Source organism: Acinonyx jubatus, chromosome D4 (genome assembly GCF_027475565.1).
Source record: "Acinonyx jubatus isolate Ajub_Pintada_27869175 chromosome D4, VMU_Ajub_asm_v1.0, whole genome shotgun sequence".
NCBI classification, from domain to species: Eukaryota; Metazoa; Chordata; class Mammalia; order Carnivora; family Felidae; genus Acinonyx; species Acinonyx jubatus.
Window position 1 is genome coordinate 38,108,140 of NC_069391.1, and position 19,532 is coordinate 38,127,671.

The 19,532-nt window shown below is 36.7% G+C and overlaps 1 protein-coding gene across 1 annotated transcript in view; it reads right to left on the reverse strand.

Moving 5' to 3' along the window:
• The window catches only part of UBE2R2 (ubiquitin conjugating enzyme E2 R2), a 115,158-nt gene that overhangs the window by 12,916 nt on the left and 82,710 nt on the right, over window positions 1-19,532 (reverse strand). The window contains exons 2-3 of the mRNA XM_015073288.3: window positions 18,628-18,714; window positions 7,079-7,176 (exon numbers count right to left, since the gene is read on the reverse strand). Coding sequence (XP_014928774.1) covers window positions 7,079-7,176; window positions 18,628-18,714 — 185 coding nt within the window. The remainder of the gene's footprint in view (window positions 1-7,078; window positions 7,177-18,627; window positions 18,715-19,532) is intronic.

Consider the following 19,532-nt stretch of genomic DNA (forward strand, 5'->3'; position numbering starts at 1 on the left):
ATTCCTCTTCAGGTTGCAAAAGCTTTCCATGTTTAAGTTTTCTAAATATGTTCACTGAGGTGGTGAATGAAAGACCAGTACAGGTGGTCATGAATAAGTCCAAACATATGTAAACATGGGACCGCTTTCAGATAACACTGCCATATAGCAGTCAAGACCCTAAAACAGCTGGAGCTGAACCTTATGCCACCTCCACTGCTGTCTTGCTTTGGCCTCCCATAAACTGGATATGGAGTGCAGAACCCTTAGTTGCACAACTGCTAACTCTAGAGAGTTTAGCAGCAAAGGAATATAAAAGAAAATCCTGAGCACCTCATATTTTGCCTCTTGATATTTCAGTGCGATACACTGACCTGTGAGAAATATGTACAATTGCTAGCTGAAGAACCCCCTTGCCTCACAGTAAGTAAGAGAGAAACAAAGGAAAAGGAAAAAAGTATTTCACACCCACTCATTAGGTAGAGCTTTCCTGACATTACAGAGTTCTGGGCACTGTCAGGTGTTCCAGGCAGATGAAGTTCCAATAATGTATGGAACCTACGTCTCCCTAGAAATTCACAAACACCAAAGCCTCTGTTCATTTTCCCACCCCCAAGATCATCACATTGAAGGAACGTCTATGATTACATGAGGCTAAGAGACAAAAAAAAAAGTCTGAGAAGGTAACTAAAGATTACAATCCATGGGCTCCTGGCTGACTCAGTCAATAGAGCATGTGATTCTTGATCTTGGGATTGTGGGTTTGAGCCCCACTTTGGGTGTAGAGATTGATTAAAAATAAAATCTTAAAAAGATATTCCAACGCAAATACCTTTTTGAGCTGTGTATGAAGATCAAAGGGGCAATCAAGAAAACTAGTCCTGGTTATAAAGCCTCTAAACAAAAAAGCATAAAAGCAGAGAAGGCAATCTCTGAGATGAAGTCTAAGAAATGCTTCTAAATTGGGGCTCAAGTGACCTGAGGGCCTAGAGAGAGAAAAAATGATGCTGCTCCCCAAAGTAACAACAGTAGTTTTTAAGAGGAAGATTAGTATGAAAGGAGTTTCCTGTCCCCAAAGGACTGAATCAAATGAAAAACAGGTCTACCTTGAAAGAAAAAAGGTTCACAATATTTTAAACTGAGACAAGGTGAATAATATATTGTGTACTTATGCAGGAGAAGGTAAAATATCTTGAATTCCAGTGGGTAATGGCAATATCCATTAAGGTAGTACTAAAATGAAATGAAAAAAATCGTTTGGGGCTTTATATTATGAAGAATGGGGATGCCTGTTTTCTCAAAGGGGGACAAGATGTAAGCATGTGATTCAACATTCAACCTCCAAAAGTAAGAATCACTTAGTACCATACAGCTAACACTTCTTTTTGACTAGGGTTACTACTAGTCCTGAAAAACAAGCACCAAAATAATACCAAAAGGACAACCCTGCATTTTTTGTTCAATTTTTCAACAAGTCTTCCAACATATTTACTTAACCCTTTTAAATACACTGTCAGTTTAATTACAAATGATGTGTTTCTTTTGAAAGCCTAACAGTCTCTTAAACAATTATGTAGAATGAAAGAGCTGAGAAATATGGTAGCCAAACATTTCCCCAGCAACAATAAATATAGCAAAATAATGTCCACAATATCATAATCCTTTGAGGAAAGAAAGTATGATCCTGAAATCTTATGCCCAAACTGTCACTTGAAGTATAACTGCAAAACACATATATGCACACCCATACACATAGCATGTAACATTTTGAACATGTAAGAATTCAGGGAATACAGGGGGCTCTAAGGAGCATTTTCCTGGAGAAATTACTAATGGACTAATTCAGCCAATTAATAGATCAAAGGAAGTAAAATAATGGACAGCAAACAGTGAATTCATTTAATGGCAGGAATAAATTTTAAAAACCAGGATCACGTTACAAAACAGTACAGACTATAAATCTTATAACCTTCTGATGATAAATATGTTCAAAAGTGATAAAGAAAAGGGGGAGAGAGGATGGGAGGTAAAATAAGTATACTGATTTCCTTTTCTTTTACTTGGATCTAAGTGTCAATATACCAGTTGAGGCTGAAAATAAGAGGTAAGTATAGGTTAAAGGAACAAATAATCAGCTAGAACTGTTGTATGGTGGTAAGGGATAGGAGGGATGAAGAAGTAGAAGTACATGAATTCTGCTAATGATCATAAAAGATCCTATGTAAAGCAGTAGACTTTAATATACTCATGCACCTGGGGGTATATCAAGTATCACATCATTTCTCCTTTCCAGCGTTCCTTTTCACAATTGCCCTTTACAAAAGAAGTGCACACTTTCCACATATCCATATATTCCTAGGGTGCAATGCCCAGTAGTAATGAAATGTAAGGGGTATAAAACAAAGAGAAATTTACAAATAAAGCCAACTGTTTTTCCTTTCACATAAATAATTTTGTTAGAAGTGTAGAGTGATGTTAATACAAGCATTTTGGTATGTGATGGGAGTACAATAAATTCATATGTATAGACTAGGGCTGCTGGAATTATATTTTCATTAAAATGAACTTACTATATTTTCATTAAAATGAACTCTGGGGACCTGGGTGCTCAGTTGGTTAGGTGTCCAGACCCTTGATTTTGACTGAGGTCATGATCTCATGGTTTGTGAGATCGAGACCTACACTAAGACTGCTTAGGATGCTAGCACTCTCTTCCCTCTCTCTACTCACCCCCGCCTCCCGCCCCACTGGTGCTCACTCCCTCTCTCTCGCAATTAAAAAAAAAGAAAGAAAGAAGCGGCGGCGGGGGGGGGGGGGGGGGGGGGGGGCGGCGCGCACCTGCGTGGCTCAGTTGGTTAAGTGGCTGACTTTGGCTCAGGTCATGATCTCACGGTTCATGACTTCAAGCCCGGCGTCAGACTCTGTGCTGAAGAGCTCAGAGCCTGGAGCCTGCTTCAGAGTCTGTGTCTCTCTGTGTCTCTGTGTCTCTCTGCCCCTCCCTGCTCATGCTCTGTCTCTCTCTCAAAATAAATAAACATTAAAAAAATTTAAAAAAAGGAGAAATGCATCATGCTTGAAGGAAAGTCCTATTAAAGTAAAGCATAAAGTACAAGGAGTATGTATTGATTCCTTATTTCATAGACATAAACTTATGGCAGGGCTCTGTGCCTGATCAATATGAGAATTAGAATTCAGAAGCATGATGGTTTCAAAGTTAGGTATATCAACATATTTATTTAATTAAAAAAGGGAGTCACTTCTTTTCTGATTTAAAAAATTACAGGCAAGATGTGGTGCACTCCAAGATATATCTATCTTCTCAACGTATATTGTTTTGAACAAGGTACCTAAAGGAATGAGTAATGAGCATAATCAACAGTAATTTGATATGCTTGAACACTCTTTGGTATACACTTTCCAGAAAGTGGGAAGGAAACTTGATAAAAACTTGTAAGAAATTCTTGTGTAGGGGCACCTGGGTGGCTCAGTCAGTTGAGCGTCTGATTTTGGCTGAGGTTGTGATCTTGCAGTTTGCGAGTTTAAGCCCCATACTGGGTTTGCTGCTGTCAGCGTTAAGCCCACTTTAGACCCTCTGTCCCCCTCTCTCTGTCCTTGCCCTGCCTGCTCTCTCTCTCTCTCTCTCAAAAAAATAAAACCTTTAAAAAATTTTTAATAAAGAAATCCTTGTATAAGTCAAGAAGTGTTTTTTTTCTGCTTTTAACCAAAGTAGAGTTCCTTATTGAGCTACTAGACTTTAGAATGATTAAAAATGACTAACAAAATGAATAAATAAATGGGGGGAGGGGAAAGATCAATCTCCTATGCAGAAGAATTTGAAATAATTTATACAGATATCTCACCCCCATGGAAGTATAATTTCTCATTCCTTACATGTGGGCTGCGCCTAAGACTTCCTTCCTTCAAAAGAGTATAGAATGGAAAGGGGAAAAACAAGTAACTTTATAGTGGAGAAATCTAAAAACAGTCTCAGCTAGGTGATGAACATTAACATCAATAGTAATAGGTCATGTTAATATTAGGTACCTTTATTACAAGGTAACAAAAATATATTTTACCTCTGTGGTCTTCATAACCCTACTCTAATAATCAGGAAAACATCAGAAAAATCCCAACTGGGGGACATTTTTATAAAATACCTGATTGGTACTCCTCAAAATTGTCAAGGTCATCAAAAACAAGAAAAGTTTGAGACTGTCACAGTTGCCTAAGGAGACATGCCTATTAAATATAACATGGTATCATGCATGAAATTCTAGAGCAAAGAACAACATAAGATAAAAACTAAGGAAATGTGAAAGAGTATGGACTTTAGTTAACAATAATGTATTAAAAGTGGTTCTCTAACTGTAATGAATGAACCACATTAATATCAGATGTTAATAATAAAACTGGCAGGTGCAGGTATATATGAGAACTATCTGTACTACCTTCACAATTTTCAAAAATCTAAACTATTCTAAAATTTTAAGTCATTTAAAGAGAAAACATCAATAACAAAACCACAATGAGATACCATGTCCACCCACCAGGATGGCTATAAAAAAAAAACAAAGATAATAACAAGTCCTAATGAACACGTGGAGAAATAAATTTTCACATAATGTTTGTAGGAATGTACTATTTACTGCAGTCATGTTGGAAAACAGCCTGGCAATTCCTCAAAAAACTAAACGTTGAGTTATCATATAACCCAGCAATTCCATTCCCAGGCATATATACCCAAGGAAATAAAAACATGTATATGTAAAAACTTGTACATAATGTGTATAGCAGTATTCATAATAGCCAAAAAATGGAAACCCAGAGGTCCATCAACTGATCAATGGATACACAAAGTGTGGTATAAACATTCAATGGAATATCATTCAGCCATAAAAAGGTATGAAGTGCTGATATATGCTACAACGAGGATGAACCTTGAAAACATACTAAATTAAAGAAGCCAATCACCATATACTGAATTACTATTCTTATAAAATATCCAGAATAGGTAAATCTATATAGACAGAAAGTAGACTGGTGGTTTCCTAGGGTTTCAGGAAAAAGGGGGAAGTGGGGGTTGAGTGATAATGGAGTGTAAATGTGAAGACGAATGAATTTCTTTAGAGGTGATAAAAATGTTCTAAAATTGGGGTGCCTGGGTGGCTCAGGTCATGTTCTCATGGTTCATGAGTTCAAGCCCTGTGTTGGCTCTCTGCTGACAGTTCAGAGTGTGGGGCCTGCTTCGGATTCTGTGTCTCCCTCTCTGTCCCTCCCCTGCTTGTGCTCTTTCTCTCGAAAATAAATAAAATATTTAAAAAAATTTTTTTAATGTTCTAAAATTGTGGGGATACTTATACAACTTTGTACTATATTACACTTAAATTGGGAGAACTGTAGGGTAATGGAAATTATATCACAATAAAACTGTTTTGTTTTTCTAAAGACTGACAACAGATCACTCCGTGTTTTTTGCCAAATAACTCAGAATTAAAAGGATTTAGTTTCACTGCCATATAAAATTTTACTCCATTATCATATGTAAATATGGTCTCTTAATCACTGCATCTAATATATGTTTATGTTACATATGTTTATTGTCACATGTGTATATATGCACATACACACATATATATGCTTGTATATACACAGGTATATATATTCTTGGGTGTGTATATTAGCATATATATTATTCATATATCATATATAAAATTGAAGCTACATTTCTTTTTTTATTAAAAAAATTTTTTTTAACATTTATTTATTTTTGACACAATGCGAGAAACAGAGTGCAAGCAGTGGAGGGGCACACAGAGAGAGAGACACAGAATCTGAAGTGGGCTCCAGGCTCTGAGCTGTCAGCCCAGAGCCCGACGCGGGGCTTTAACTCACAAACTGTGAGATCATGACCTGAGCTGAAGTCGGACGCTTAAATGACTGAGCCACTCAGGCTCCCCAAAGCTGTATTTCTGTCTCACTCTAGCAAAGTAATAATTATTCATAGACACATGGACTAATGAAAACAAATGTCCATCTACCTGATTTAAAAAAGCATTTCGAATAATTAGCAAATGTACATAGTAAATTGGAAGTGTATACTTACGTTGTTTTTAATCAACTGTATATTAATAAAGTAATTCAATATAGAAATAAGTTTAACTACAGCCTTGTCACAAATAATTAAAATATATTTATATACAGATTTTTATTGCAGAAAAATATAATGATAAACAATGTAAACATAACAATTACAAGTTAAAACTCATGGTTCTTTTAAGGGTTAGGTGACCAACTCCCACACATATAGACCGCTATAAACAAACAGATGGTTAATATCTACTTATACAGTTCAACAGATGGAATCAAAAGAAATATACAAGCCTTTCAAATCATTAAGAACCACCTACACAGTTAATAAAACAAACAAAAAACCCAGGTAAATGAAAGCTTTTTTTTTTTAATGTTTATTTGAGGGAGAGGGAGAGGGGGAGGGAGGAAGAAAGGGAGGGAAGGAGGGAGGGAGGGAGGGAAGGAGGAAGGGAGGGAGGGAGGGAGGGAGGAGACAGACAGACAGACACAGAATCTGCAGCAGGCTCCAGGCTCCGAGCTGTCAGCACAGAGCCCAACACGGGGCCGTGAGATCATGACCTGAGCCAAAGTTGGACACTTCACTGGTTGAGCCATCCAGGAGCCCCAGAAGCCCTTTTTAAAGTAGTACAACATAAAGTCATTTGAAGTTTGTAAAGACTTATATGATAGATTTCTCTGCAAAATATAGTAAGAACCCTAGAATAAGGAAGCAACTCATCCAAACATGGGCATCACAAGATCCAAAGATGCAGGATGGAACTTAAATAATGTTAAGAGGAGGAAGTCACACTAGAAAAATTCTTTCAAGACGAACATAAAGAAATGAGTAAAATATGCATTATTGCTCTGTAAATGGGACTCTTCAAAATGATGCATACATGTTACTTAAAGCTCTAGCAAAAAACAAAAACAACAAAGTACAGAAAGGATTCTTTTGTACTTGTTAAAAGATAATATCCAATCTTAAGAGCCATCTAAAAACCAGATTATTCCTTATGTAGCCCCTTACCTGACATTCTGAGTAGGATTCCACCTTTCGGAGGGCAGTTCTCCACTCTGTGGGTCATCTACAGGCGGATGAAGAATCGAAATGCATACATCTCCATTCTATGAGACACAAACATCACATTCAGAAAGTACTCAAAAATATGATATAAAAAAGGGACATCAGTTCTGCTAAATTTTCTTTTATTTGTAGAAAACTTGTTTTCTCATCATAAGGGGAGAAAACAATTCTTTTTCTTCATGTTTGCAATCAATGTTAAAGAATTATTAAGTGCTTTTTTGGGGCACCTGGGTGGCTCAGTTAGTTAAGTGTCTGACTTCGGCTCAGGTCACGGTCTCAACATTTGTGGGTTCGGGGCCCCGTGTCGGACTCTGTGCTGATAGCTCAGAGCCTGGGGCCTGCTTTGGATTCCGTGTCTTCTTCTTTCTCTGCCCCTCCCTCACTCACGCTCTTAATCGCTCTCTATCTCTCAAAAATAAACATTAAAAAAAAGTTTTAAAGAAAGAATTAAGTAGTTTTTATATTACAAATATTCATTCTGACTAATCTCCCAGATATATCTTAGTTTAAAAAGTAGCACTACTTATTTACTTGTTTGTTTATTTATTTTTATTGTCAATTTGGCTAATATACAGTGTGTACAAGTGTGCTCTTGGTTTTGGGGGTAGATTCCCGTGGTTCATCACTTATATACAACACCCAGTGCTCATCCCAACAAATGCCCTCTTTAATGCCCATCACCTAGTTTCCCTTCTCTCCCACCCTCCCCATCAACCCTGTTTGTTCTCTGTATTTAAGAGTCTCTTATGGTTTGCCTTGTAGCACCATCTTTCTAAAAAAACTCATTTAAAAATAGACAAACATGATGAACTGAGATCCAAGAGTCCTGAGAAGCAACAAAGTATATTTTCAGATACATCTGAACCTAAAGTACATAAAAAGAAACAAACAAATCCCCCTCAAATTTGCCTTGCTTAAAATCTGCCTAGAGAGATGCTAAAATCACCTGTAACATCAATCAATGGTTTTAATAATTATGGTTTATATAAACTAAAAATATGCCTCCCAACAATATAATTTTAACTCCCTCAGGATATGGATAAAACTCATCACTATGGTTATAATATTTTGGTTCATAAATTTAAATTATAGGACCTAATTCACATGTACATTTAAGTCAAACACATATGTATTGCCTACCATATGCATCATAGACTGTTTTTCAATAGAAAAGACAAGGCTGAGTAAGATATAGTCACCAATCTCAGTCTAACATGAAAGATAAAATTCAAAATTTTAAACAGAAATATAACTATAGAAAGTGTAAAAATCTTACGCATACAACCCAAATTTAGACACATACATAAAATACACAACCACATCAAGGTAACAGAGTATTTTTAAAAGGAGAATAAAATTTTAATAAAATCAATACCAAATACTAAATTCTAAAACTCTGTACTATCATTAGATGCTATGAGGAAGGTTAAAAAAAAAAAAAGAAGGCACAACAGAAATCACGAGAGAAACTAGGATATTAGTGTGGAAGAACAAAAGGCTTATTGTTTCAGAAAGCTTTGAGATGGATTTTGAGTAAGAAGTACAATTTTAACAACTTAAGAGAAATTTAGACATCAGTTAGCCTAGATAAATAAACCAACATCATAAACAGTAGAACAAAATATGCTTGGGTAGTTGTATTTGTTTTACGTTGCTACTCTAACAAATCACCACAAACTTAGTGGCTTAACACAAAACAAAAAAAATATTATTTTACATTTCTATAGTCAAAGTCTGACACTGTTCCAACAGGGCTAAATTCAATGTGTCAGCATTAATGCTCTGCTTCCTGAAGCCTGTAAGACACACTCTCTTTCCTTGCCCTTTCTAAGCTTCTAAAGGCTACCCACACTCCTTTGGTCTTGGCCCCCTTCCTCTAATCCTCAAAGCAAAAAGTGTTACACTTCTCTGAGCCTTTCTTCCATAGTCTATCTCTCACTCTCATTTTCTGCCTACCTCTTCTACTTTAAAGGACTCTTTGGGTTACATTGGGCCCACCCGGATAATCCAGAATAATCTCCTTATTTTAAGGTCAGCTACTGATTAGCAACTTTAACTTTTCTTTAACATATAAGCTAACATACCATAGGTTCTAGGGACTGGAATGTCCAGGGATATGGACATCTCTGAAGGACCATTATTCTACCCACCACAGTAGTGAAGAACCCACTGGTAATGAAATAAATATATGGTACAAAAATTAGACCAGAGGAATATGTTACTTTGTTCAGAGTTTAATATGTATATACATAAAATTTCTGAGTAGTGGAACAACATATATAGATTTCTACTTAGAAACAACAAATTAAAAGATGGGCATCTGAAGGAACCTGGGTCGATCAGTCAGTTAAGCATCCAACACTTGATCTTGGCTTGGGTCATGATTTCACAGTTTGTGTGATGGAGCCCCACGTCGGGCTCTGCACGGACAGCACAGAGGCTGCTTGGGATTCCCTGTGCTTTCTCTCTCAAAATAAATAAGCATTTGACAAAACCTAATATTTTCATGATAAAAACACTCAAAAAACGATAAACAGAACTATTAACATTATAAGGGGCATTTTTTTAAAAAGTCCACAGCTAGCATTATAGTAAATGGTGAAATCTTTCCCTCCAAGGATCAATAGGACAAGGATTAGAGTACCTGGGTGGCTCAGTCAGTTAAGCAAACGACTCTTGATCTCAGCTCATGTCATGATCTTACAGTATGTTAGATCAAGCCCCGCGTGGGGCTCTGTGCTGACAGCGTGGAGCCTGCTTGGGATTCTCTCTCCTTCTTTCTCTATGCCCTTCCCCGACTCATGCTCTCTCATTCTCAAAATGAATTTTAAAAACATTAAAAAAAAAACAAAAAACAGGACAATGGTAACTATTTTTACCACTGCTATTTAACACTGTCCTGGAAATTCTAACCAGAGCATTAGACAAGAAAAAGCAGTAAGAGACATACAAAGTGGAAAGGAAAAAGAAAAATTATTTCAAAAATGACAAAGAAAATTCCAAAGAATTCACAAGAAAGGCACTAAAGCAAGTAAACAAATTCAGCAAAGTTGTAGGACATAAGATCAACATTCAAATATCAGGTTTATTTCTAAATACCAGCAATAACCTAAACAGGATAACCTAAAAAGGATATTAAGAAAACAATTCCATTTATAATGGCATCTAAAAGAACAAAACACAACCTAGGAATAAATCTAACCAAGGAGGTGAAAGACTTGTACACAGAAAACTATAAAACACAGCTCAAGGAAGTTAAAGACCTAAATAAATACATCCTGGGTTCGTAAGTGGAAAGACTTCATGATAACACGACACTAACTATTCCCCAGTCTGATCTACAGTTTCAGTGGAATCCTAATCAAAATCCTGGCTTCCCCTTACCAGAAATTGAAAACCTGATCCTAACATTTATATAGAAATTTAAGGGATCTACAATAGCAAAAAACAATCTTAAAGAAAAAAAAAAAGTAAAATCAAAGACTCACACTTCCTGATTTCAAAACTTACTATAAACCTATAATCAACAAGACAGTTTAGGACTGGCATAATGAGAGACCTACAGACCAATAGAACAGAACTGAGAGTCCATAAATAAGCACATACATCTATGGCCAATTGATTTTTGATGAGGATGCTAAGTCCATTCTATGGGGAAAGAACAGTCTCTTCAACAAATGAATTGGGATAACTGAATTTTCAAGAACAAAAAGATGAAGTTGGATTCCTATCTCATACCATATACAAAATTAACTCAAAATGGAAGATCTAAGAGCTAAAATTATAAAACTCTTTAAAAACCAAAACAGGGGCGCCTGGGGGGGCTCAGTCGGTTAAGTGTCCGACTTTGGCTCAGGTCATGACCTCACGGTTCGTGAGTTCGAGCCCCGCACTGGGCTCTGTGCTGACAGCTCAGAGCCTGGAGCCTGCTTCGGATTCTGTCTCCCTCTCTCTCTGTGCCTCCCCTGTCCATGCTCTGTCTCTCTCTGTCTCAGAGATGAGTAAACATTAAGAAAAAAATTAAAAATAAAAAAAATAAAAAAAATAACATAGGAGTAAATCTTCATGATCTTGGATATGGCAATGGATTCTTAGATATGACACCAAAAGCATGAGCAATAAACCAGACTTTATCAAAATGAAAAACCTTTGTGCAAAGAAAATTATCAAGAAAATGACAAGACAACCTACAGATAAGAAGGAAATATCTCCAAGTCATGTATTCGGTAAGTGTTTAATATCCTTAATTATATAGAACTCTTACAACTCAAAGACAAAAAGATAAACTAGTCTATTAAAAAATGGGCAAAGGACGTGAACAAACATTTCTCCAAAGATGATATATAAATAGCCAATAAACACATGAAAGCATGCTCAACATCATTAGGGAAATGCAAATCAAAATGACAATAAGATATCACTTTACATCCCTTAGGATGGCTATAATTGAAACAAAAATGAAAAATAACAAGTGTTAGTAAGGATGTGGAGAAACAGGAACCCTCATCCATTACTGGTGGGAATGTGAAATGGTTCATCTGCTGGAGACCCGTCTGGTAGTACCTCAAAGAGTAAAATACAAAATTACCTATTTGATACCATAATTCTAGGTATATAAACAAGAGAACTGAAAGAAGGACTTACACAAGTACATATATACACACGGGCACAGCAGCACTATTCTCACATCCAAAATGTGGACAAAGATCAAATGTCCATCAATAGATGGATAGATACAATGGAATATCATCCAACCATAAAGAGAAATGAAGTACTGCTACATGTTACAACATGGAGAAAATTGGCTAAATGAAAGCCAGACACAAAAGGTCACATATTGCATGATTCCATTTATAAGAGATATCCAGAATAGACAAAATATATACAGACAGAAAGCTGGGTGGTCATTGTCAGAGACTAGGACTAGAGTGAAATGGAATGGAGAGAAAGTGCATTGTGCGTAAAGTGTTTTATGCAGGAGTGATGGGAATACTTTATAAATAGAGGTGTTAGCTGCACAACACTGGGACCACGTACTAAATGTCACTGAATTACGTTCACTTTAAACAGTTAATTTTTTAGGGGCACGTGGGTGGCCCAGTCAGGTTAGGTGACCAACTTTGGCTCAGGTTATGATCTCACAGTCCGTGGGTTTGAGCCCCACGTCAGGCTCTGTGCTGACAGCTCAGAGCCTGGAGCGTGCTTTGGATTCTGTGTCTCCCTTTGTCTCTGTCCTTCACCTGCTCACATTCTGTCCCTCTCTCTCAAAAATAAATAGACATTTAAAAAATAATAAACAGTTAATTTTTTAGAGTGAGAGTGAGCGGGGAAGGGGCAGAAAGAGAGGGAGAGAGAATCCCAAGCAGGCTCCATGCTGTCAACACAGAGCCCGACACAGGGCTTGATCTCATGAACCATGAGATCATGACCTAAGCCGAGATCAAAAGTCAGACATTCAACCAACTGAGCCACCCAGGAGCCCCTAAATGGTTAATTTTATGATGTGAATTTCACCTCAATAAATTATTATTTTAAAAAGGATGGGGGAAGTTCTAAGTCTCTAGAACGGCAGCTGTAAAACGTAAAGTGAAGGCTATCTAGCCTAGGCCCTCTCCAAATCCAATTAAACTGAAATCTCCAGTATTCTTTATTCGTAACAACTTCTCCACAGGATTCTGATATGAAGCCAAATTTGGGCACATCACTGCCTAGAAAAACCTTTTTCCTGTACCTTAAAGTTATAGAGAATGCATAAGATCTGCAAATCCATGAATATAACTACATAAATATATATTAAATCTTGCTTGTCACAGATTACTTACAAATCAGATCCCAGCTGGTAAAACATTCCTTCTGGGTGTGTCTGTGAGGGTGTTTCCAGGAGATGCAAGAATTTCTATCAGTAGACTGAGTAAGGAATATCCACCCTAACTGGAGTTAAGTATCCTAATGGGGCAGGCATCATCCAATCTGTTGAGGTCCTGAACACAACAAACAGGCAAAAGACCAATTCTCTCTTAACCTGGAACACTGGAACTCTGGGTTCTTGGGCCTTGGTATTCTAGGACATACACATGCAGCTCCTTAGTTTCCAGGCCTCTGGATTCAATCTGAATTATACTCCTGGCTTTCTTGGTTCTACAGCTTGCAGAGACTGTGCTATTTCTTAGACTTTATAACCATATGAGCCAACTCCTATAAATAAACCTCCTCTAATACATATCTCTATATATCCTATTGGTTCTGTTTCTCTGGAGAACCCTCGCTAACACAGCATTATTGTTGCTTTTATCTGGTCTTTTCTTAATGCTAAAATATAATTGATGACTAGAGCTTTACTGTAAAGGACTCTTGGATATATGCAGTTCTTTCAACTTTTAAAAAGCTGATTATAGGTCTCAACCATTTTCACTCCTAATGCATACTATCCATCTAAATAATTACAAAGATCATAAACTATGTGTAATTAGGCCCATTCAACACTTACAAAGCCTAAACTTTATTATTCCAAACAGTTATGGTTCTGCAGACTTGGCAAAAAACCTTATATAAGATACCAGACAGCTAGCCTGTTCTTTACTCAAGCCTTCTAAGGACAGAGAGATAAAGCAGAAGAGTCTTCAGAAACTAACCATGCTGGCACCTTGATCTTGGACTTCTAGCTTCCTATTCTGTGAGAAAATATATTCCTTTTCTTTAAGCCATCCCCTCTATGGTACTGTTATAGCAGCCCAAGCTAAGACAACATGACTTAGGAAAAGCATATTAAAACAGTAGGGTCTATTTTTAATCATTATTAAAACAATAATATTTAAACATACCATGCCCTAATGACAGTGGAATAGTAGCCAAATTGATACATCTTTATAATGCTGGAAGCTATACAAATTAGTATAATGATTTGAGAATAATCTGGGTTCTAGAATGAAGAATAACTCTTCAGAACCAGAACCATAAGTGAAACAGCAAAATATTTTTATTACTGGCTGTCAAGCAGACTAAAAGACACCAACATACATGAACTTTCATTTCATGACTGCACTGGTTGACATTTACCTGTGCACACTATATAGGAAAGATGACTTGTATACTCCTTCATAAAAAAAAACATCTGAAATCTTTATATTTTTACTTTTTTTTTAAATTTAAGTAACCTCTACATGCACCATGGGGCTCAAACTCATAACCTCGAGATCAAGAGTCACATGCTCTTCTGACTGAGCTAGCCAGGTGCCCCTATTATGTTTTTTAAGTAAAGCTTCATACTGTGTTTCACAACTCACTAGTACTAAAAAGATCAAATAGTGTGTGCTTTCCACTCAATTTTGCAGTGAATCTAAAACCACTCTAAAAATTAGTCTATTCTAAAAAAAAAATTATTTTTTATTTACTAAATTCTAAAGAACAGAGAGATTCTGAGTTGCCATAGCTGTAAAGTTCACAGTGCATTACAGGGTGTATGAAAGCCTCATTTTAATACATGGCCAGACAAATGGAGTTTGTTGGCTGTCTACTTCTGAGAACGCAGTTACATGTAACCATGAAACTATTTTTGAGTTCACTCAACATATTACAAAGCAGACAGGAGTAGATACATAGTAGTACAATCACTGATGACAAGTTCATATTAAATTTCCTTTGTTCTCCAAGTTCCCCCTTGATATTTATAAATTTCACAAATATGGCAATGATAAAGGTAATGTTAAAATAATTGAATTCATTCATATATACTGCAGCGTTTACTTCTTTTGGGGCCGTAGTAATGTGTACATTGATGTATTTAGCAAAACTGTAACAAAAGCTCTTGTGATTTTTAAAACTTCACATAATAGGGGCACCTGGGTGGCTAAGTCAGTTAAGTGTCTGACTCTTGGTTTCATCTCAGGTCATGATCTCACAGATTTTGAGCTCAAGCCCCACAGTGGGCTCTGCGCTGATAGAGCGAAGCCTGCTTGGGATTCTGTCCCCCTCTCTGCTCCTCCCCCGCTCACTCTCTATCTCTCAAAAATAAAAATAAACTTTAAAAAGTTATTTTAAAAAATAACATTATAACTTATTTTCTAACAATAATAGTCTCTACAATATTTATTTTTAATGTTTGTGAAGTTAATGTAGCAAAAACTTCTTTTAAGTTTATTTTTTTACTTTTTTTTTTAATGATTATTTTTGAGAGAGAGAGACAGCGTGAGCAGGGAGGGGCAGAGAGAGGGGGAGACAAAGAATCCAAAACAGGCTTCAGGCTCTGAGCTGTCAGCACAGAGCCTGACACAGGGCTCCAACCCATGAACCGTGAGATCATGACCTGAGCTGAAACCGAGAGTCAGACGCTTAACTGATTGGGCTACCCAGGAACCTTCCCAAAACCCTTTCATCAAGTCCCTTTTTCTGGCATTTGAATAGCCTTCTACTTTTGTATTTTTGATTGGTTTGTTTCACTGCCCCTCCCCCATCTCTAATTCTATTACAAATAACACTGCAGTAAACATTTTGATGACTACAGCAATTTGACCTCAAGGTCCACCACGTGTCTACCACAGGTGACAACGCAGGTAGGTGAGAGCAACAACCAACAAGAATATCCCTTTGGCCAAGAAACATGAGCCCCAACCTTTAGAATCACAAATACGGACATAGGCCCTCAAAAAGTTCAATTCTGATAATCATTTCCAAAGTGTAGCAAAATAAATTAACTTATGTGAGAAGAGTCTCTCTCTGTTTTTTAAAGATTTATTTTATTTTGTTTCATTTCATTTTAGAGACAGAGTGTACGAGCAGAGAGAAAGAGAGAGAGAGAGACAATCTCAAGCAGGCTGCATACTCAGTGCAGAGTCTGACATGGGGCTCAATCCCATGACCCTAAATCAAGAGTTAGACGATCAACCCATTGAGCTACCCAGGCACCCCAAAGATTTTATTTTTTTACGTAATCTCTACACTCAAAGTAGGGCTTGAACTCACAACCCAAGGATCAAGAGTCACATGCTCTGCTGACTAAGCCAACCAAGCGCCCTATAAGTCTCTTATGACCACCATGACTATATCAAATTAAATTCCTAACCACACTTTATCACTTCTTTAAAAAGAAAACATTAGGGGCTCCTGGGTGGCTCAGTCACTCAAGCGTCCAACTTTGGCTCAGGTCATGATCTCATGGTTCATGGGTTTGAGCCCCACGTCAGGACTCTGTGCTGACAGGTCAGAGTTTGGAGCCTACTTCAGATTCTGTGCTTCCTTCTCTCTCTGTTCCTCCCCTACTCGTGCTCTGTCTCTGCCTCTCAAAACTAAATAAACATTAAAAAAATTAAAAAGTAAACATTTGTGGCATGGAAAACAACTGCATATTTATAAGATACAAATGAATTATTTTCCCATTGAAAATTTGATTATATGAAAAAAACTTTTTAAAAAATAATGATCCAATGCTAAGTCTTGAGACAGAACTAAATAGTCTACTTTAATAGTGAAAAAATAGTCGAAAGGGAAGGTTACATACACTTTATTCCTTCACAGTTTTGAATCCTTTTCCTTGTTTTTTGTTTCTTTTTTTTTTTTTTAACATTTATTTATTTTTGAGAGACAGACGCAGAGCATGAGCAGGGGACAGTTTGTTAGCACAGAGTCCGACGCGGGGCTCGAACTCCTGAACTGCAAGACCATGACCTGAGCTGAAGTCAGACGCTCAACCGACTGAGCCACCCAGGCGCCCCTTTTGTTTCTCTTTGAGAGGAGTTTGGGATTAGGTAACTTCAGAATGGAAACAAGTGAACACATGGCTTTTAGGTGAATTAGTTCTTAATAGCAAAACAAAAGCTTGAGTCTTCTCACTTCACTCATGCTATATAAAATCCATAAATACTACATGGACAGAAACACAGAAGTATTTCTACTTGCGCTGAACTCGTTTTGAACTTCTTAAACAGTGAATTGTTTCTATAGTCTATCTCCTACAAGGGGTAACTCTGTTATACAGAATAGTATTAAGGTATTCACTATTGTTTATAAATATTGTGATTATCTCAAATACTAAAGACATTAAAGAAAACAAATTCTGGGAGCTTATTTCTGGAAATGTAACTACACATCACCTTTTGAGCACCAGTTTGTCTTGTTTAAAGAAAAGAAAGGCAAAGATAATGCCTTGAAGAAAAAGTAAATTGTGTAAAACAATAAAGCTGCTTGCTCCAGTGTGCTGATTTATATGGAGATCCAAATTCAGGGTTCAGAGCTCTAGAGCAAGTTCTTCATTTCTTGCCTACAGGCATTATGTTGCTCTGTTTCTGGAGCAAAGGAGCGTCCCAATATCCACCAGAGCAAAAGAAGGGACTATATGACTAAGGCTGCAAATTTTAAAAAGGAATTTTAATGCATGGTCCACAGCTTCAATAAAGTAAGACCACCTCAGAGCCTTAATACAATGAAAAAGATTACAAAATGGTAAAGGAGTGGACTATAAGGATATTTTAGAGGTCCTTTACATAATGATCCTGAGAAACAAAATGCATCATTCCAGCATGGTTATAGATTAGCCCAAAGCTAAGTGTCTTTCACCAACAAAACTAGAAATCACTCCCTCAGGCATGTGAAATGTTCCGTAGAAGAACCTCACCTTGGATTTATTCTAAAAGAGGTTCTCAACTGCTCTGAAGCAATTACTAAAAAGAGGCCAGTCCAAATGTAGTAGGATAAATTCCCCTGAGAAGCTCAATCTGTGATCATAGCAACAGGTAACCCTTGCTGTGAAGCTAGAGGATAGTAATTTGTATGACTTTATACACTAAATTTTTAAAATGCCAATCTTAACACCTAGGCAGTATAATCTTAGGAATAGCAACAATGATTCAAAGTCTCAATCTTAAATATAATAGGGGTCCCTGGGTGGCTCAGTTGGTTGAGCATCAGACTCTTGATTTTGGCTCAGGTCATGATCCCAGGGTCATGGGATCAAGCCTCACATCAGGCTCCATGCTGAGGATGAAGCCTGCTTGAGATTACCTCTCTCTTTCCCTCTGCCCCTCTCCCCTGCTTGCATGCCCCTCTCTCTTAAAAAAAAAATCTAGGGTTGCCTGGGTGGGTCAGGTGGTTAAGCATCCAACTCTTGATTTTGGCTCAGGTCATGATCTCACAATTTGTGGGTTTGGGCCCCTTGTTGGGCTCTGTGCTGTGTCAGCATAGAGCCTGCTTGGAATTCTCTCTCCCTGTCTCTCTGCCTCTATCCCAATCATACTCTTTCAGAATAAATAAGCTTAAAAAATTTTTTAAGCTTTATATATATTATATATAAACATATCTATGTGTAGAATACACCGGTATTATGAAACAACCTTCAATTTGGAACAATTAAACTAGAGACTAGTAACTACAAGTGGGGAACCATGAACACTCCCTTGCGGCTACAGCATAACTACCACAGCATACTGAGATGCATAGGTTATTTTGCAGGACTGTATCTAAAAAATGAATCTTCAGAGAAATTCACAACATATGTCTCTTACCTCATAAATGTTGGGGTGCCACATTTTGGTCAAGAATCTGAAGGTAGGTGGTGAATACGGGTAGTCAATAGGAAATTTAATATGCGCCTGAAAAGGAAAAAAATGAAATGCTAATAAATGAGACTATAGGTTTTTCATCTGCCTAATAATTCACCCTATTATATCCCAGTGAAATTAAACTTTCTATGGAGTAAACTCTTAGGATTAACAACTACTCATATACATTTTGTTAGCCCCAATGTCAGAGTTACTATTAATGTTCTTATAGCGTTTTTTCAAATATTCATAAGAGCTTATATTAAATCACCCAAACTCAACAGTCAAATAATTTTTCATTACATTAATATGAGTGAAAAATAGTAATAGGTACAGGTATGTCATACTAATTGCTACATTTATTTTTAACACAAAAAATAACTAATACAACCTTATGGTACATAATACAGAACAAAAATCATTTATAACTCACCTGATTTAAATACTACCCAGAAATAATAAATGCTAATATTTTGATACAGCTCCTTCCAGCAGTTTTTTTGGTATATACATGTTTGTTTCTTTACAAAACTTATTTTCAAAAATTTGAATATACTGAATTTTATAATTTTTCCCCATCCGTATCATACATTTTCCTACAAAATAGTCTCTAAATAGATGATTGTTAGTATCTGTGTAACATTCCATCATATGGATATTAGATAAATCATTTTAAATAAATGATTTCTGTATTTTGGGACATTTGGATTGTTTCTTACTCTTTTGCTATTATAAATAACTGCAGTGACTATCCTTGGCAGTATACCATATTTCAAATATGAAGAAACCCAGAAAGACACTCATTTAACAGTACAGTAAAAGAGCCTGAGAAAGAGATAGAAAGGACAAGCTAAGACTAAATAAGCTAC